The 19,733-nt window shown below is 56.1% G+C and overlaps 1 protein-coding gene across 1 annotated transcript; it reads right to left on the bottom strand.

Moving 5' to 3' along the window:
* Nucleotides 1–79: 79 nt before the first annotated feature.
* PTSG_03035 (acetyl-CoA carboxylase) lies at nucleotides 80–19,710 on the bottom strand. Its single transcript, XM_004996495.1, has 60 exons — nucleotides 19,205–19,710; nucleotides 18,903–18,992; nucleotides 18,567–18,635; nucleotides 18,075–18,331; nucleotides 17,807–17,891; nucleotides 17,420–17,551; nucleotides 17,181–17,255; nucleotides 16,908–16,982; nucleotides 16,549–16,694; nucleotides 16,201–16,303; nucleotides 15,893–16,009; nucleotides 15,572–15,676; nucleotides 15,215–15,368; nucleotides 14,911–14,993; nucleotides 14,539–14,628; nucleotides 14,076–14,328; nucleotides 13,770–13,822; nucleotides 13,566–13,622; nucleotides 13,257–13,358; nucleotides 13,058–13,123; nucleotides 12,654–12,744; nucleotides 12,383–12,480; nucleotides 12,122–12,227; nucleotides 11,833–11,935; nucleotides 11,558–11,672; nucleotides 11,154–11,336; nucleotides 10,892–10,947; nucleotides 10,605–10,704; nucleotides 10,317–10,451; nucleotides 9,970–10,080; nucleotides 9,458–9,700; nucleotides 9,175–9,243; nucleotides 8,952–9,021; nucleotides 8,666–8,767; nucleotides 8,302–8,387; nucleotides 8,027–8,099; nucleotides 7,821–7,879; nucleotides 7,604–7,685; nucleotides 7,260–7,433; nucleotides 6,892–6,979; nucleotides 6,550–6,666; nucleotides 6,277–6,377; nucleotides 5,887–5,999; nucleotides 5,596–5,683; nucleotides 5,305–5,400; nucleotides 5,049–5,122; nucleotides 4,736–4,837; nucleotides 4,462–4,553; nucleotides 4,209–4,302; nucleotides 3,966–4,067; nucleotides 3,220–3,652; nucleotides 2,863–2,973; nucleotides 2,605–2,669; nucleotides 2,255–2,396; nucleotides 1,765–1,995; nucleotides 1,459–1,580; nucleotides 1,154–1,280; nucleotides 760–973; nucleotides 549–597; nucleotides 80–343 (listed from the first exon to the last, which is right to left on the bottom strand). Exons 1-60 carry the CDS (start codon nucleotides 19,280–19,282, stop codon nucleotides 221–223), a joined length of 6,930 nt encoding a protein of 2,309 aa, XP_004996552.1. The 5' UTR covers nucleotides 19,283–19,710; the 3' UTR covers nucleotides 80–220.
* Between the last annotated feature and the right edge of the window lie 23 nt (nucleotides 19,711–19,733).

Raw genomic sequence — 19,733 nt, forward strand, 5'->3', positions numbered from 1 at the left:
GAGAGGGAGAAGGAAAGAAAGGAAGTCCGGGAGAGGGTGAGAGGGAGAAGGAAAGAAAGGAAGTCCGGGAGAGGGTGAGAGGGAGAAGGAAAGAAAGGAAGTCCGGGAGAGGGTGAGAGGGAGAAGGAAAGAAAGGAAGTCCGGGGGAGGCAGGACGGCGAGAAATTGACCCAAGGAAAGACAAGACAAAGACAAGCAAGTAGCCTGAGTCGCTTGGTTTCTACTGGGCATCGGCCTTGTTGCCGTTGCCGCCGAGTGTCTGGGCAAGCTGTGCACGCTGTGTCGGGGTGAGCTTCTCCAGCAGAGTCATGATGCCGCTCAGCGCAGCATCCCCACCAACGTCCTGTATAAATGTGTGCGTGTGTGTGTGTGTGTGTGTGTGTGTGTGTGTGTTGTGTACGTGAACATGGGAATGTGAGAAGAACGAGTGACGGCAAAGCACGTGAAGGTGAAGGTGTGGGTGACAAAGCAGCCGTCACAGTGTCAAGGGACAAAAAAGATTTGGCATATGCGTCGTCATGTCATTATTTCAACGACAAGTTACCCACCTCGGCCATGGCACGAAGCTTCTCGGATTTGTGCTCCTCAGCAACCATCCTGGCACAGGCGAACAGTGAATCGTCAGAAGGGCAGCAAGCGTATGCACAGATGAACGCACACACACACACAATATCTCTCTCCCTCTCTGCAGGAAACACAAAAACAACTACATTCAAGCAAACACACACACACACCCTCAAACACACACTCAACACGTACTTGAGGTTGCGCGCAATCTGGGAGTCTGGGGCAATGTTGCCGTCTGTGTCGCAGCTAGCATCAAACCAGTTGGCCACCGTCTCGTCGCTGTCCCACAGGTGCGCTTTGTCCGGCCCGTGCACGTCGAAGAACCAGCGCCGCATGATAAACTCCGTCTGCTGGCGCGTCAGCGTCTCGTTGGCCTTGATCAGCTCCCGGCGAACCATCGTCTCCGCTGCCAGGAGGGGAAGCGCCAATGAATGCGACATGTGAGCGAGGGTACGGTTGAGGGAGCGTATGGTTGGGCGAGGGGCACCAGCATCGTACGTGACATACACACACACAGACACGCACACACACACACACATACACATACACACACACATACACACACACGCAAGGGCACAGCGCTCACCGAGGCGGCGACGGAGGCGCCAGTAAAAGTACTTGCGGGCGTGAGCCCACTCGACCACAGCGCGGATGCAGTTCTTGTGACGCATGCGCCCGGGGGTGTCGTGCAGATCAGCAAACTGGACAGCAACCTGGCAAGCAGAGACCCAATCGCAATTCATCGTTTGATGGTGTGTCACGACGTGGGGGTCAACGAGCGCGTCGCGTAAACAAAGCACCGCTTGGCACATTCACACAAGCAACGACCGCGCATACAACCGTCGCCCACTGCAACCAACAGCAACAAGGCCAAGGTGATCAGCAACGCACCTGATGGTAGACGTTGCGGAGGGACTTGAAGCGGGCGTCCATGAGCTTGGTGGCCTCTTCCCGGTCCGCAGCAGGGAGCGAGGTATCGTTGGCCCGCGCGTGCAGACGATGGTACTCGTCGTCTACAGATGATGTTGGGAGGGGGGAAACGAAAGCCGCAGGGGTTGTGATGAGTGCATGTGTCGCTCACGCGCCGTGTGCATTCAACTCAACTCAACCACAGACAGATAGAGGAGACAGATGTGCGCACACAAACAAACAAACAAACAAACAAACAAACAAACAAACAAACAGCGCGCAACTGACCGAGGCGGAGCATGGCCTCCCGCATGGTCTTCTCCTTGAACTTGATCGAGACGATGCCCTCTGGCTCGAGGACGCCGCCGCGCGAGTTGGGGTCCGCGTACATCTCCATCATCTCCGGGTTGATGGTCGGGTCAACAACCACCCATGCACCGCCACGGAGCTCGCCGCTCGGCGGGAGATACACAAACACGGGCTGCTTGTACACACGCAGGTTGTCCACAATCATGGCGCCTGCTCAGTTGGGGGCAGACGTTCAACGGGTGTTGAGTGGCGACAGTCAGTGAGTGTGATAGGCGGGGGAGGCGAGAGTGTCAAGGAGCAGGTCAAACACAACGGATGGAAGAGTCAAACGCTCTTTGAGCAGCAAACCCCATGCGCAAGCACTTGTCGCGTTTCAACACGACAGTAACTCGAATCAACAGAGCCATAACGCAATCGCAATCGCAGTTGCAATCAAACACAATGTGCAATCGTGGGCGTGTGTACGCACCAAACTTGAGGACCTCGTCGTACATGTCGCGCATGCCGCCAGAGAACCCGCGCCAGTTTGCCAGGATGAACAGCGGCAGCTGCTCCCCGTTCATGTCGCGGATCGCCTGCGCCGTCTTGTAGGCGGAGTCCGGGTACCACACCTGGCGCAGGGCACGGCGATGCCGGTAGTGGCAGGGCACAAGGATATGAGCGAACGACCGACCGATTGTGTGTGTGCATGTGTGTGTGTGGGTGTGTTGTGTACGTGTTCGTGTGCATGTGTGCATGTGTCCATGTGTGCATGTGTGTATGTGTGTCCCGGTTGTACAGGTGTGCTCGCTGTAGAGCATGGGAGAGCTGGGTGCGCACCTGTCCGGCCTGCTGTTGGACCACAGCAATGGACTCGCGGTTGGCGGGATCAGCAGGGATCATTACTGCATGCAGGCAAGCAAAAAAAAAGAAAGAAAAAAAACAACAGAGAGGAGGGTGAGGATGCAGCGTTATTGTCACGGCGGCGAGTGGATTCGATGGAGCTTTGAAGGATGGGGGTGGAAACAAAATTGTTGCCAAGCACCGAGCACACACACACACACACACACACACACACACACACACACACACACACACCTTCGACGGGGCTGGTGGAGACGCCAATGACGCCCACTGGGATGCCGCCAAGCTTGGCGCGGCCCGTCACAACCGTCTTCGCCCAGCCGCCAAGCATCTCAACAAACGAGCCTGCAGGGACGCACGGAAGGCGGTCACGTGTGACACGAGGACGATGGTTCGGGAGAAACAGCATGCCAGGACATAACCAACATCAACGATCAACAAGACATGCGAGAATCAACCAGACGGAGTCACCACTCCGCAATATCACCATGAACATGACGCTTCTGTGTCTGTGTGTGTGTGTGTGTGTGTGTGTGTGTGTGTGTGTGTGTGTGTGTGTGATGTGTGTGTGTGTGTTTGTGTGTGGCTCACCATGGTCGAAGAGGCCGTGCTTCCACTCCTGCTCTCCGGCAATCTGTTCGCCAGCGACGCCCTCAATCAGCCAGCGCGGGTCGCTGTGCCCATCCGGGACAAACGTGACCAGGCGGTCGACGGGGTCGGGGCGGCACACGCTGTTGCGGGCGTCAATGGTCCAGCGGAAGCGCGGCAGTGGCGCATCAACCGTCACCGGCACGTACGACAGCCACGACAGGACCGAGCGCACAGACTCAAAGTCGTTTGTGGCGGTGAGATGGGACACGCCGTTGGAGTACATAATCTGCGGGCCACCGAGCTGAAGCGAGGACGCGTACACGTCGCTGCCAAGCAGCTTGTTGATGGCGTTGTGGCCCGTGAGGATGATGTGCGACTGCTCATTCTGGATGGTGCGCTGCCCGAGCCGAACCAGGTACGCGCCAATTCCAACCTGCCGTGCGCGTTTGTTATGGTGTTGGGAGGGAGAGCGAGGGTGGTGAGTAGACACGCGAGAGTATACCGCGAAGACCATGCGAATGCTGGATTGCGCCCGTGGTGTGGAGTGGAACCGAGAAGGGGGGGGGGACAGGCGCTGACAGCAGGAGGCACTCTTGAGAGAAGAAGCCATTCAACGCGCGCATAACACACATGCACACCAGCAACAGCAACAGCGACAACAGCAGATGATAACTGCAACAACAACAACAACAAGGGCAACATGCACGAGACGTGCGCACAACAATCGCAGAGCAGGCAACGCGTACCGAGCGGCATGACACGAGGGTGAGCGTGAAGTTGCTGTCATATGAGAGACTTGTCTCGCTCGCAATCTCGCCGGAGCCGCGCAGGTTCTCAACACCAAGGCCCTGGTGTGTTGTGTTTTTGAAAGGAGAAACGTGTTGCGTTGGTGAGCAACGGACACGCGTGCATAATACAACCGCAGCGCAGGCCGTGAGCAAATACACAGGCACTTCCTGATGTCAGTGGCAATGATGGCAACCACGTACGTGCTGAATGCCAAAGACGTCGGTGATCTTGTAGCGCTTCTCGCCGTTCTCCTCCACCAGCACCGCGCGAACGGCCTGCTTGTCGCTGGCCCACCTGTGCACCGGGGCACAATGGAATCGTGTTGATTGTGGCATGAGAAAATGATAAACACACAAGCACGCGTACATGTGCGTATGACGTGCGTGCGGGTGCTGTGGGTTGATTAGAGTGCTTGTTGTGAGATGAACGCCTTACACGCCTTGCACGCCTTACTCGTAGTCCTCCTCTGTGAGGTAGATGTAGCGGAAGCCGTGGCTCGGGTTTGCCTCATCCTTCCACGCCACCTTGAAGCGATCCAGCACCTCCTGCTCACACACACACACGCGCGCGCACACACACACACACACGCGCACACACACACACACGCGCACACACACACACATGAAAGCACAAAACCGCACATACAAAGCCAGGCGCGTGAGCTTTGGAGGTGCAAGCCAGTGACGGGTCACGACCAGTGCACAAACGATCAAGCGGTGTTGTTCACCTTTGCGAGGCCGATACGGGCACCAGAGTTGACGGCGATGTAGATGCGTGGAACGCCGAGGGAGCGCGCCAGCTGCGACGCACGCAGGAATACCAGATCCTCCTGACACATGTGCAACAGAACAGTTGAGGGTGGAGGAATGGAAGGTGCATGTGAGCTTACGCTTGCTTGACTGCACTATGGTTCACCCATGTGGCATTGTACACGCAAACAAACACAAGCACAGGTGTGTGTGTGTGTGTGTGTGTGTGTGTGTGTGTGTGTGTGCCTCAAACAGCACCACCCGCGGCAGGGTCAAGCAACAGGTCCTAACCTTCGGGCTGAATGAGCCGCTGACGTAAGAGATGTCGTTGGCAATCAGGATCATCGTGCGGCCCGTCGGATACTCTGTCACGAGCAGCAGGGAATGGTGTTCGTGTGAGCGCGGGAGCGCGATGTGTGTGTGTTGTATGAAACGAACAAACACACATGCAGTGAGCAAGCAGTGCGCCGATATACATACACAAGACAGGCATACCACTGACATACACCACCACATGCACAAGCAAACCAACTTGTTTGGTGCTCACCTGGTGTCTTCATCTCGACGCGCCAGGCCACCATGCCCACGTTGTTGTTGCCGGGAGCACGCTGCTCCTCAACAAGTTGGCCAGACTTGTTCAGCACTGCAAACGAAGCGATGGTGGTGGTGGTTTGAAAAGTGTACATGCACACGCGTTTGATGAGCTCAAAGGCAAGCAAATGCAGTCACAACAAAGCAAAGCAAACGCGCAATGGCCAGGCTCTAAGAGACAGCCATTCCTCCACCACAACAGCAACACATCGACAACTTGTGTGCAGTGAGCGGGTGACATTTGTACCGAGCTCAAATGCGGTGAGCGGCTTTGAAGGCACGTGCACGCTTGGGTTGCTCTTCTGGTACGCCTGCCAGCGCTGCTCAAGTGCAACCTGGTTTGGAAAGTCACCGGGTGGTGTTGAAGTTCGTGAGGTAGGACACGGTGGGGCAGTGATACAACAAAACAAAGAAAAAGAAAGAAAAAAAGAAAAAAAAAAGAAAGAGAAGGCAGACAGCGTCAAAGCAGCATGCATGCCATGTGAACATAGCGTCGTGTGCGTGTGAGATGAGTGGTGTGTGCGGTGTGAATGCGTACGCGGAAGAGGTCGATGTAGTCGTAGACATATGTTGTCTCGTTCTTCTGCTGCGCCATGTAGCGGCGCTGCTGCGTGCGATCCTTGCACGCATACGGCGTGTGCGTGTGGTGCCCTGTGACGGAGCACGCGTCAAAGGTGTGTGTGTGTGTGTGTGGTTGTGTTTGTGTTTGTGTGTGTGTTTGTGTGTGTGTGTTTGTGTGCGTGTGTTTGTGTTTGTGTGCGTGTTTGTGTGTGTGTGTGTGTGTGTGTTTGTGTGTGTGTGTGCACATGCATATGTGTGTGAGTTTGTTTACACGTGTGTACATTTCGTGGACGTGCAGCTTGTCAATCTCAAGACAGAGCCAACGCCCTTCTTCCACCCAATCCCCAAAACAAATGTCATTGCCGACCGTTGAGGGGTCCGGATGGCGTCCCGGGCAGGGCGCGGTAGTACGCAGCGCCGGTGCTGGACATGACAATCTCCTTGTAGATGTGGATGTCCAGTGAATACCTGCCAGCCACCGTACACATGAGATGACGATGATGATGATCATCATCATGTTGTTGATTTGAATCAACAGTCACCTGGAGGAGGCGAGCGCGTTTCAATGGCGCCACTCTCCCGTGAACAACAGACAAAACCATGAAACAAAGGTGTCAGTTGTCGTGTGGTGTCGCCCTACCCGCTGAGGTTGCTGATGACGTAGCGGATGACACGCGTGCTGCCTGTCTTGCCCAGCTTGATGTTCATGCGCACCTCGGCCTCCAGCACACGCAAGCGCCACAGCCGCTCGCCGTACCTGTGCACCGAATGGGAGGCAGAGGCATGACAAGGGAGAGTGAGTGAGACGATGGAAGAGGGTTAGTATGGGAATGAACAGGAGCAGGCGGTTGTGTTCGAGTGTTCGTATGCGTGTCAAGTGTTGCATGCGTGCGCATCGCATTTGCAAGTGCGTTGAACAAGCCAATTCACGAGCATGGAATGAACGAAGCAGTGAGTGCATGTGTGTGTGTGTGTGCGGTACCTGCGAATCATGGCTTCGAGCTCCTTGGCAAAGGCGAGCGGGTCAACCTCGACCACAGGCAGGAAGTTGATGAAGACGTGGTTGCAATCTACAAACAAGCAGCAACGGCGCAAGGAGTGCATGAATGCGTCAATGCGTGAATAGGTCGGAGGGTGGATGCGAGCACGCGTACCCGGCGCGAACATGCGTGCATGCGCAGAGGCAAATTAACACGCATCAGAACACATTTTCTGACGTGTTTCAACGCAAATGACCAACTTTCTGCATTGTCCAAGCACGCACACATACAAACATGCAAACACACATACACACACACACATACAAACACACACCACACACCACACACAAACACATTCGCGTGCTGTTACCTGTGCCTGCGTATTTTGGGTCCGAGAACACGACCTCGAGCTCATCGAGGGCTTCAAGCAGCAGTCGCTCGCCGGCCTCCTGCATGAACGCCTTGGTCGCCTGCTTGTCAACCAGGTCAGGGTGCCGCATGATCGTGCGCGCAAAGAACCGGCGGTCGTGCGCTGACTTGGGGTCTGGTGCATCCACGTACAAACATATATACGCACGCGTGATTGTGCGTTGTCGGGAAGGTGAGAGCAAGCAGGTGAATGCGTTTGCTTGTTCTCCCAAATGCGCGGGGTGGATTGAAGAGCGGATGAAGGGCACAAAACACGCATGCAGAGCAGGCGCGGCGGTAACGCACCCTTTGCCTTTGCGTAATAGAGGTGCAGCTGCGGGTTGCGGGTTGGGCAGTGCTCCACCTTGTAGTTGTTCAGTTTGAACATCTGCAATGATGGATGAAATATGCACGCAACGTGAGCAGGTGCAGCAGAGTACCAGCGCCCATGCGCAATTGAACAAAGGCGTACATGTCACAGCAGACCAGGGACGGTTGTTCGGAAGTGGACGCGAAGCCGCACCTCGAGCTTGAAGGCAAGAGCGGGGTCAACGTGGCGCACAATGCTATCCTCCTTGTACGCTGCAGAACGGAACAAACATGTGGGTATGGGCGTGTGTTAGGGGGGTGGGGCAACAAGGAATTTGAGACAGGTAAATCAACTCAGGTTGGCTTCACGATAATGTCAAACACGTGGAACACGCGTGCGAGCGAAGGCAACCACGCTACCGAGGCGCTCGCGGAAGGTGAAGTATTTGGGGAAGCGGCCCTGGCGGCACATGATGAAGGTGACGCGACGGATCTGAAGGAAGCAGAGGCAAAGGGGGGGGGTGACGGGAACAGGTGAGACACGGACAGGTGGTGGTGGTGGTGGTGGTGGTGGTGGTGAATGGCGATTGAAAATGGGAGGTGGCAGTGGAAGTTGAAGGTACAAGCTCATGGCAACAAGCACGTATCATCACTGAGGCAGGAACGCGCTGCATGCCATGCCAGGGCATGTGTACCTGCACAGGGAAGAAGTCATCGCTGTATTTGTGGGCGAACTTTGAGAGCATCTCAAGCAGCACTTCATCGTCCTCAAAGTCTTGTTCTGTCGAGAGTTGAGGGATGCATGAGGAGAATGGGACGAGATATAGATGGGATGACCATAAGTAAAAGAACCCCACCAAAAACCGACACACACGTACACAACTGCACACAACTGTACACAACTGCACACAACACCACACATGTGCACAAGAGCACTGGCACACAAACACACAACAACGCACACAAGCACAAGAGCACTGGCACACAAACACACAACAACGCACACAAGCACACAACAACGCACACAACAACGCACACACGACGTGCGGGCCAACGAACCCGATTCGATGCGCAGGACAATGTTGAGGATGTTGATGGGCTCGGCGTCGTGCTGGCTGTTCTCAAACAGCGTCAGCAGCCACGGCAGCTGGCCCTCGAGCTCTGTAAGTTGGTCAGAAAAAACGGGGCGAGGCGTGCATCAGTGTGTGTGTGTGTGTGTGTTTGTGTGAGCGTATGCTTGTGTGTGCTTGTGTGTACTTTGGTTGGACAGCGCACTTGCAGAACAACGCACTGCCAATGTACGGATGAATCTTGCCCGTTTGCTCGCGAGGTTGTTCAAACATACCTTCGACGGAGGTGAAAGCAGCCATCACGCCCATGCGCATGACAACAGAGTCGATTGTCAGGGCCTCAGCCTGAATCCCACGACGCACACACACGCACACACACACACGCACACATACGTTAGCGAGCACAAAGCATGGAGATGCGGAACAAACCAACAGTAGCGAAGCACAACACACAAGAGAAAGTTCATTCCAATTGCACAGCGATGTCCCCATCCCCACCTGGCGCTCAAACTCCTGCAAATCGTCGATGCTGACGACGGACTTGAGCGCAGCAGACAGGTCGTCACTCTGGCATGGCGGGTGTGGAGACACAGTGATTCGGACGCAGTGCGAAGGGGAGTGAGTGCATGTTGAGACCGCAAATGCACAAGCACAAACAAGCATGCGGTTGGAGAGCGCAGATACGTACGAGTACACATGCACACACACGTGCATACAAGCGCACAAGGTCACCCATGAATGCAAACGTATTACAGAAAGCACGCGTGCGAGAGCCACGGACCAGGGACGATGTGGGCGACTGCAGGAGGGCGGTGGGCGAGCGCGTGCGGGGCGGCGTCTGGCACGGCGACTCAAAGTCAAACACCTTGATTGAGCCGCTGGAGGAAGTGCGGGAGCGGCCGCCGTGGTCCTGGTGGTGCACCTCGCGCGAGAGGCCCTCGGGGTCTTGCGCACTCTTGGTTGGAATGTGGAATGCAAACTGAATCACAACGCACCCGCTCGGGCTGCGGCGATGCGTGATGTCCTATTGTGTGTGTGTGTGTGTGTGTGTGTGTGTGTGTGTGTGTGTGCGTGCGCGCGTGTGTGCGTGTGTGCGTGTGTGCGTGTGTGCGTGTGTGCGTGTGTGCGTGTGTGCGTGTGTGCGTGTGTGCGTGTGTGTGTGTGTGTGTGTGTGTGTGTGTGTGTGTGTGTGTGTGTGTGTGTGAGCGTGTGCAGTTACATGTGGGGAGAAGGGACAGGGAAGAAAGAAAGCACTTATCCGGTGAACCGATGCAAAGCAGGGTTGGAACGCACAGTGAGGGTGTAGGCGACGTAGGAGCGACGGACGTACACCTCGAGGGCAGCTTGTTGGATTGTCTCGGACGAGTGGTAGAAGAACCCACTCAGCACGTCAAACACAGCCGTCTGTCAGCATCGCAGCGAACACACAAATGCGTGCATGGAAGGAGATAGTTGAGTGAGAAGGGCGACACGACCAAGTCGAACGAGCCAAGGCTCGATGTTCTTCGATGGTGGTGCACGGAGAGCGCTACAGTGCAATGCAAATGCGAGGTTAATGTTATGGCAGCAGTAGCATCACCGCCACCACCAGCAGCGGCAGCAGCATCACCGCCACCAGCAGCGGCAGCAGGGCACTGCACCTGCGAGTTGACGATGCGCTCGAGGCGTTCGGGGGAGTAGGTGCCGGAGAAGGAGTCCTCCATGGCCTCAACGAAGATGGTCTCCATGTTGTTCTTCCGCAGCTCATACGACGGCAGGTGCAGCTTCATCAGGATCTGAATCATTTGAGGGACGGGGGTGTAGCAAAGGGAGGGAGCGAACAGTGAGCCGGCAGTGATGAAGGTGCAATTTTGATGAGTGACAGGCACCGCCACCGAAGGAAACATGGCAAAGCAGACGCTGAGGCGAGTGTACGGAGCAGCGGGCACCTTGCGAGCGGCGAGGGCGACGGAGGAGTGCACAGAGGCGCCGAGGCTGGCCAGATCCTTCAGCAGCGTCATCATGTCGCTCTGCTCCTTCGTGCACAGGCTGGCTCGAATCAAGATGGTGTGTGTGTGTGTGTGTGTGTGTGTGTGTGTGTGTGTGTGTGTGTGTGTGTGTGTGTGTGTGTGTGTGTGTGTGTGTGTGTGTGTGTGTGTGTGGAAGGAGGGGGGGTTAAACAACAAGGAAAAACAGCAAGGCCTTCAAATGCGTCTGGCAAACTGCCACGACTCACCGTTTCTTGTACACCTGTTCCAGGAGCACCTTCACGAGAACGTTCCGGACCTTGAGCTGTGGATAAGCACCGCAGGGTGTGGCGAGCGTGGGGTGAGGGCGACAGAAGGTTCAGAAACAAGCAGTCAAGGACAAGAGCAGCATGCACACATGAAACACAACGACACACGTACAAGACACGCACAGCACGCATAACATCTACACAACCACACGAGCTGCACACGAACAACCACACACAACCTGTCCCCCACAAAGCCTGCTACCTGGGAGTGTGCAAAGAGGAGCTCAGCAACAGCAGCGGGGTTGCCCTCGTGCTTCGACTGCAGCGCTTGCACTGCGCTCTCCATCGAGTGGGACCGCGAAAACACGAGCTCCAGGTCAACGTACTCGCGCAGCAAATCGCCAATGATCTGCATCATGTGCGCACGCTCGCCGGCACTGAAGGCCTGTTTGGGGAAGGGGGGGGGGGGTGTTGCAGAGAGGACGGCGTGAGGTGCGATTTGCGAGTGTGCAACATTTGTGGACATGTGAATGGGACAAGGGGGTGACAACGTCAGCTGGTGTGCGTGCGTGCGTGTGTGTTTGTGTGCATCAAGAAGTCTCCGCGAAAGCCCAAGTCCTTCTCAAGTGTCCAACCATGTTTCCCAAACCATGCACGGCGGCGCACCTTTGTCTTGAGGAAGATGTCCTGGCAGGACTGGAAAAGGGCGTCCTGGTCCGCCTTGTTGTTCACGCTCTCCAGATGGTCGTAGATGATCGAGTCAATCTTCTGCGCGGGAAACCTGTGTGTGTGTGTGTGTGTGTGTGTGTGTGTGTGTGTGTGTGTGTGTGTGTGTGTGTGTGTGTGTGTGTGTGTGTTGTGTGTGAGCGAACGTGCGGTGACGCTAGGTGCACTCAGAACATACGATGTACAACGAATACGACACACGTTCATTGGCGCACCTGCAGATCATAGAGCTGAGGGACTTCTCGTAGAAGCCGAGCTGCTGCTGGATGCCCTGCACAATCTCCGCTGGGATGCGACCGGCCAGCGTGGCCAGCAGGTCTGATGCGAAAGGGGAAGCGGAAGAGGGTGTGTGTGTGTGTGTGTGTGTGTGTGTGTGTGTGTGTGTGTGTGTGTGTGTGTGTGTGTGTGTGTGTGTGTGTGTGTGTGTGTGTGTGTGTGTGTGTGTGTGCGAAAAGGCGGAGGTGTTGCTCCTGTACAGATGAGTGGTTCTGCAAGTCGGGTTACCTCGCATTTCGAGGAGCGGGAGGCGGCGGTTCGTGCAGACCTCAAACAGGCGGTCCACCAGGGCGTGCAGCCGCTGGTGGAAATACGGTTCCGGGAACGCGTACCCCTGACCGCGGCGAAGGAAAGGCGGGCGATGGTGGTGTGTGAGGGAAACCCCGTGATGAAACGCGTTAGAAAACGGGTGAGGAAACATGCGAGAGGAATGGGCGGCCATGGTGAGTCATCGTGTGCGAACGCGTGTGTGGATTGAGACCTGCACACCTTCATGATGGCGGAGAGTTGCTGCACAATGGCCCTGAGCGCGTGGTGCGGCTTCCCCTGTGGGACGCTCGTGGCCGATGACGGCGACGGGAACCCGTCTTTTGTTGGGGGGGGGGGCAAGAGGAGCCGTGAAGGAGGGGGATGTGAGTGTCAATGCGTCAGAGCATGCAGAACAGACGTGGGTGAATGCGAAAGCAAGGTCGAAGATGGAAGAGTACCATGGCAGAAAAAAACACATGCGGACACAGCGAGGCTCTGCGCGAAAGGGCACCTGTGTAATCGACGGGCTTCTTGACTTGGGTATCGTCCTCGAGCTCAAGCGTCGCCAGCACTTCGCCGGCGCCAAAGTTGTGCCCGCTCACCTTTAATGTGGTGCGTGTGTGTGTGTGTGTGTGCGTGTGTGTGTGTGTGTGTGTGTGTGTGTGTGTGTGTGTGTGTGTGTGTGTGTGTGTGTGTGTGTGTGTGTGTGTGTGTGTGTGTGTGTGTGTGTGTGTGTGTGTGTGTGTGAGGAGGGTTGGTGACGTCATGAGAACATCGGCACAGTTGAAGGCAGAGGTAACGAGGACGACCAAGCAGAGGAAGAGGCGGGAAGACCTTGCTCACACATCAGACTCACAAAACACAGCACAACGCACACCAATACACTGCCACCACCCCACCGCACTTCCCGTTTACCATTGCGAGCTGGATGCGTCCCGATGCCTCGACTTTGACTTCGCTGACCATCTTCATCACCTCAACCTAAACACATCAAGACGATGCAGCAAGTTGGAACCACTTGAGAACGACAAGGTGCAGGAGAATAGCACTGCGATCAAGGCCGGCCACAACAGAGCACATCGTCACTCCAAAGCGGAGCGGGAAGAAACAACACCTGCGCAATGGCGTCGCCGGCCTGGACGGCCGTGCCGTCTGCAACGAGATACTTGAGCAGTTTGCCCGTCGATGTCGTGCGCACAATCGACGGGTCGTCCTCCTGACAGCCAGTGTTCACGGCAGTGGTGGTGGCGGTGGTGGCAATGGCAAGCAGTGTGGTGATGGTGGGGGTTGTGGTGATGTGATGAAGGTGCGCCGTGGTGAAGGTGGGTGGGGATGAGCGTGGTGATGAGGGGGCACACAGGGGGAGAGGAGGAATAAAGCGGTGGCGAGCAGAATGATTCGTGTCTGTTATTGCAACTGTCACCTTGTCGAAGATGCAGGTTTGGCCGCCAACAACGATGCGATAGTTGGTCACGTCCTCCTGTCGTCATCAAACGCACACGGTACGAGGGTAAGCAACTCGATCACGCGTATGAGCCAACAAAGCGGAACGGTGGCGGTACACTGACAAGCATACTTGTGCAGCCTTGTGGGTGAGTGGTGTCTGTGGCAACGCGTGTGAACGTGCCTTGACATAGGTGACGTAACTCTCGCCGTTGAAGCGGATCAGCGAGCTGCCGTCTGCGTTGTTGCGCATGAGAAATAAAAGCAGGGATGATATGAGTGGGTAGATCATTGCACGTGAAGCTGTGAAAGAGCCAATGCGAGGAACAGACATAGACACAGAGAGAACGAGAGAGAGAGAGAGAGAGTGCGCGCGCGAGGCAGAGATAGACACGTACACACAGACACATCGAGAGCAAGGAAGGCGAACCCTCCCCCTTCTCTCCTTTCTTTCTGTGCGAGCCCATGTCCTGCGGTGCAATGCACTCACCGACGAGACGGCGCACGTCGGCCTCGATAAACGTGTTGTTCAGAATCACGGCATACGTGGTGGGCCCGACGCCAACAATCGTCAGCTTGTACTTGACATTGTCGTAGATGAGCTCAATGTCGCGCTGCTTGCGCAGCATCTCGCCGCTCATAATCTGCCCACGCTCCATGCCGGCCAGGAAATCCGTTTCCGTGGCAGCAATGTCGGCGTCCGCAATGAAGACGGCACCGCACGTCACAGCCACCATGGGGTCCTGCGATGGGCGACGGCGGACCAGGGTGGATGAGCGCAAGTGCAAGTGCAAGTGCAAGTGCAAGTGCATTGATGTGTGGTGGGAACAGCGTGCGTTGCAGCGGCAACAGTAGCAACCATCCATGTTCTGCAGTCGCCTCGCGCAAAGCGCCTCCCCTTCCTCTTCCCCCTCTCCCCAGCTGCACTTTGTTACATGACCACATGCTCGTACCGGACGCTCTGCCTTGACGCGCTGGACAATGAGGCTGTCCAGCCACTCCGTCGAGATGGCGTTGTTCCGGAACTCGTCGTGCTCAAGCAGCTGCACACAAATGAGGGAGGCGAGGGGTGAGGGGGATAGGGAGGGGTATATATATATATATATATATATATATATATATATATATATATATATATATATATATATATATATATATGTGAGGTATGTACGTGTGTGCATGGTTTTGTTCGTGTGTATGTGTGTTTGTGCAATTCTGTGAAGGCGCACATGCTTGTATTTCAGATGGCATATCGAAACGAGGAGGCCAGAACCATGCTGCAACACAGCCTGGATCCACCACAAACGCGGGAAACCAGCGCGCACCTTGACGAGGTACTCTGCGGTGGTGCGGAAGTCGGCGCGGATGCTGAGCTCCTTCAGGGCAACCGCCATCGCATGGCGCGCATCTTGGGTGACGGGCAGTGGTGGGCAAGGAGGAGAGGATGAGACTGCGATCAACGATGATGAACTCAAGAAACTTGCACACATGCAGACAAACACACACACTAACACATTTACACAAACACACACAAACACACATACACACGCACACAAACACACGCACACACATCACATACACACTTACACACAAACACACGTGCACACTCTGTCCCCTCCCCTGCCTCACCATCGCGGGTGCGGCCCCAGGCGAAGCAGTGGCCAAACTGCGAGTCGGCGAATTCATGCAGACCGCCAGCAGCGCCGACGGAGAAGTAGCCCCACACGTCCACGGACGAGCGGAAGTTGAGCTCCTGCACCGTGCCGCCGCTCGGTTTGAAGCCCTGCAAGGTGGGGAGATGTGGGATGAGGGGATGGTCAGTGTGAACGGTAACGTCGATCATGTGCTCCATAACTTTGGTGTTTGTTCTTGCACGCACACACACACACACCTACACACCTACACACGTACAGGCAAATGCCAAATGCCGGCACACACCTACACACGTACAGACAAATGCCGGCACACACCTACACACACACACACCTCGTCTGGGTTCTCTGCGGTGATTCGGCATGCGATGACGTGGCCGTTTGGGGGCGGGCGGGAGGAGAGGTCGTCCAGCTCAATGTCACCGTCGCCGTACTTGTCCTGATCAACGCGTGGTACCACGGGCAGAAGCAAGGAGGGAAGGTGGTGCGTTTGTGTTTGTGGAGAGCGTAGGTGAGCGAGTGCAGAATGGGCGTTGAAGGTGGGCATATGTGAGCAAAATGACAACAGAACGCCTCGCCAAACGGCTGGAGCACAGAATGGAAGCAAGGTCATCACGCAGTCTAGTTAAGACTGGTGCTGAGCGGTTGTGCTTACGTGGCTGTACATGCTGCGGATGTCTGGGATGCGGTGCAGCGGGACGCCCATGGCGACCATGAGCTGGCACGCGGGCAGATTCACGCCGCAGATCATCTCCGAGCACGGGTGTTCAACCTGATGGTGGTCGTGGTGGTCGTGGTCGTGGTCGTGGTCGTGAGCAGTGTGAAGGGGGTGGGGCAGGTGGGCGTCGGCAACAACACGGAGCAACAAGCAGAGGGACGGAGAAAACATGTTGGGGGGAGGGGTTGAGGTTTTTGTGTTGTGGTTGGGTGTGGTGTGGCATGGTTCGGTGTGTATTGGCGCACCTGCAGGCGAGGATTGAGCTCGAGGAAGGAGAACGTCTGCGTGCTGACATCGTAGAGATACTCGATGGTTCCGGTCGACACATACCCGACCATCTTCGACAGCCTGAGTGAAGAATTGGGGAAGGAGGGAAGGGTGACGGTAATAAGGGTGAGAAGAAGAACGCATGTGTGTGTGTGTGTGTGTGTGTGTGTGTGTGTGTGTGTGTGTGTGTGTGTGTGTGTGTGTGTGCGTGTATTGGGCGGGGGCATTAGATGTGGCAATCCACGACATCGCATGCAGGGGGCTCAACACAAACATTCACGCGCACAACAGCAACAAAACGGTTACACACGCAATGTGTGCTGCACCTGATGGCAGCTGCCTCCATCTCCTGGAAGATCTCTGGCGGGGCGATGCTGGCTGGCGCCTCCTCAATGATCTTCTGGTGCCGCCGCTGCACAGAGCAATCACGCCCAAACAGCGCAATGCAGTTGCCGTGCATGTCCGCGAGCACCTGTGCGCATTGACGTGATCGTGGACACAGTGCAGGGTGTTTTAGCACAGTGTGGATTCGGACAATGTGTGTTCAATGCGTGAGATGTGGTGGGAAGATGCGTGTCGTTCTCGGGCTTGAAAGGAAACCGCGATAATTTACATTCGCACGCACGCGCACACGCACACGCACACACGCACACGCACACGCACACGCACACACGCACACGCACACCTGCACTTCGAGATGGCGCGCGGAGGACGCGAGCTTCATGATGAAGACGGGGGAGCCAGGAACCTCGGCCAGCACCTGTGTTGATGGGATGGACACGTGACGGCGACACGGCAGTGGGGGCAATACTCATGGTGAGTTGATAGAGAAGGCAACCAAAGTAGCGCATTCGCACAAAACACAAACATCAACAGATGCAGAGTTTTCACAACAGATAGCAGACCACAGCAAACGGCAAAATGCAAACACACAGAGGGTGCAGCATTGCATGGGCACCTGGCGATAGAGCGCCGGAAACTCCTCCTCGCTCGTCGCCTTGCGGATGCCTTTGCCGCCACCGCCCTCAGAGGCCTACGGGGGTCAATGATGGTGATGATGCCAGTGGCATGTCATCAGCAACGTGAGAAATAGTGAAGAGAGAGAGCCCACGGGGGCATGTGGAGAACACACGCACATGCACACGCGAACGCACGCAAACGTGCACATGCACACGAACAAGCAGAGAACAAAGGGACCTTGATCATGACGGGGTAGCCAATCTTCCTTGCAGCAGCGAGGCCGCCCTCCAGATCGTGGATGCAGCCCTTCATGTACACGTCCTCAGGCACCTGCAGCGGCGTGCCGTCAACAGGCGGCTTGCACTCAATCTGCACACGCACCAGCGGGGTGGGGGAGTGGAGAGAGAGAGAGAGAGAGAGAGAGAGAGAGAGAGAGACGGGGGGTGTGCGCGAGTGTATGAGACAAAGGACGTGAGCATATGTAGGAATGTGTGCGTGCGTGTGTGTGTGCGTGTGTGTATGAGACAAAGAACGTGAGCATATGTAGCAATGGTGTGTGTGTGTGCGTGTGTTTGGGTAAACTGGTGTGACAGCAACGGTTTGGTCGGCATGAGTCGTGCGTACCGAGAGGTCAGAGCCGCTCCAGGGGAGGGTGGGCACGTTGGCGGACTGCGCAACAATGCTGGACGAGATCTTGTCGCCAAGGGACCTGTGTAGCATCACGGAAATAGCAGTGAGACCCAAGGCACTGGGTAGAGATGAGAGCGACACACTGGCACAGGAATCACTGGCGAATGTGATGGGTGTAGAAACGAGAGATGGTCTGGGGGGTGCAATGCTGATAACACATGTGCATGATACGCGTACGACACGCGGACACGAGGGACAGCACCTCATGGCATGGGCTGGCGGGCCCATGAAGATGATGCCCGCAGCGTGCAGCATCTCGGGAAGCTTTGGGTTTTCGCTGGCGTGGCCCCAGCCGGCCCACACGGCCTGCACCTGCTGCTGCTTGGCAAGCTCGACAATGAGCTCCACGTTGGCGTAGTTGTGGTTGTTGGTGCCACCTGGCACGTCCACGTGCTGGTCTGCCAGCTTCACAAACTCGGCGTTGGCCGCCATGTCCTCTGGCGTCACCATCACCACAAACTGTGGGCACAGTGGAGGAGTGAGTGGGGGTTGTTTGGGAGGGGGAGAGGGGTTTTTGTGTTAACGTGTGCGAACATGTGCAAACGTATGCGCGTGTGTGCGCGCGCGCGCGAGAACGTGTGGGTGGGTGAATGAGTGTAAACCAGCGCAGCTGTCAGGGCAGGCACACACACACACACGCACACACGCACACAAACAACTGCAGCTTGCAGAGCAGCAGCGCATCGTGACGCACCTGGATGGCCTTTTCATTGCCGAAGGTGTTGTATGACCAGCGGCGAATGGATCGGATGCACTTGACGGCCTGTGAAGAGATGGTCGTATTTGTGAACATGTGTTGAGGGTGAAAGTGAAAGCGTGTGGGCAGTAACGTGCTGGCAACAGTACGTGCGACTTGTGGTGTGCGCTACGCTGTTGTTTCCTTTCTCTCTTCTTGCAGGCGGAAAAAAAAAGAGAGCGGAAGTAACGCGAAGACACAGACATGTGCACGTGCGCGCACATCAACAGACACACACGCACGCACACACACGCACACACACGCACACACACGCACACACACGCACACACGAACCGCAATGCCGTTGTTGGCGATGAGAATCTTCTCAATGGGAGTCTGGCCGCCAAACTCGCGAACAAACTCGGCGGGCGTGCGCACGGTGACCTGTGGTGGGACCAACAAGCAAAGCGCAAGCGACGCAAACAGGTGTGTCGGTGAGCCTGACCACCACGCTGTACAAAACGAAAGCAGACGCATCTTTCTCGCACTTCCGCATGTGAGATCATGAGCAGAACACCGCACACTGCACACCCGCCGCCATGCAAGCGCTGGAATCGCTCAAACACAGCACACTCAACACCTCGCCGCCACCTCACCTTCTTGTCATCCACTTTGGCCCAGTGCGTGCCACTGAGCGAACGCTTGTGAGTGCGTCCACTCGACTTCCTCGGCATGATGCAAGCTCAACAAGCGTGGGCAGAGACAGAGACGGTGCGACAGGGAGACAGAGAGACACAGCGAGAGAGAGGGAGAGAAGAGAAGAGAACGAATGCGGATATTGGTACGATCCGTGTACTCGAAACACAACAATTGAACAAATGACCGTTTGCACCAACGAGCGATGTGCGATGTGATGTGTGACGACGACGGCGGCGGCAGCCAGTCAAAGAAACAGTGTGAGATGAAGAGGGTTTGGGCTGCAATCGCTGCAGTGTCACGCTTCACTTCACTTCACTGCACGTTGTGCGGGAGTGAACAAAGGGGCGCTGTTTGGCTGTGTGTGCGCGTGCTGCTGGTGTGATGCGCGTGGTGGTGGGTTGTGTGGTGTTGCGCACACACAGAAGAAGGAGCAAAAACAGCACACACAAAACGTGCAGCGCGTAGCCCCAATTTATGCTGTCAGAA

Source organism: Salpingoeca rosetta, assembly GCF_000188695.1.
Source record: "Salpingoeca rosetta unplaced genomic scaffold supercont1.6, whole genome shotgun sequence".
In the NCBI taxonomy this organism is placed as follows: domain Eukaryota; class Choanoflagellata; order Craspedida; family Salpingoecidae; genus Salpingoeca; species Salpingoeca rosetta.

Excerpts from the sequence above, each read along its gene's own strand:
- PTSG_03035 (XM_004996495.1), bottom strand. The coding sequence starts at position 19,282 with ATGCCGAGGAAGTCGAGTGGACGCACTCACAAGCGTTCGCTCAGTGGC. Across the intron at positions 16,304-16,548 it reads ATGGAGGCAGCTGCCATCAG|GCTGTCGAAGATGGTCGGGT; the intron begins GTGCAGCACACA and ends TTCTTCACTCAG. Across the intron at positions 6,000-6,276 it reads GCCATCCGGACCCCTCAACG|GGCACCACACGCACACGCCG; the intron begins GTCGGCAATGAC and ends GCTCCGTCACAG.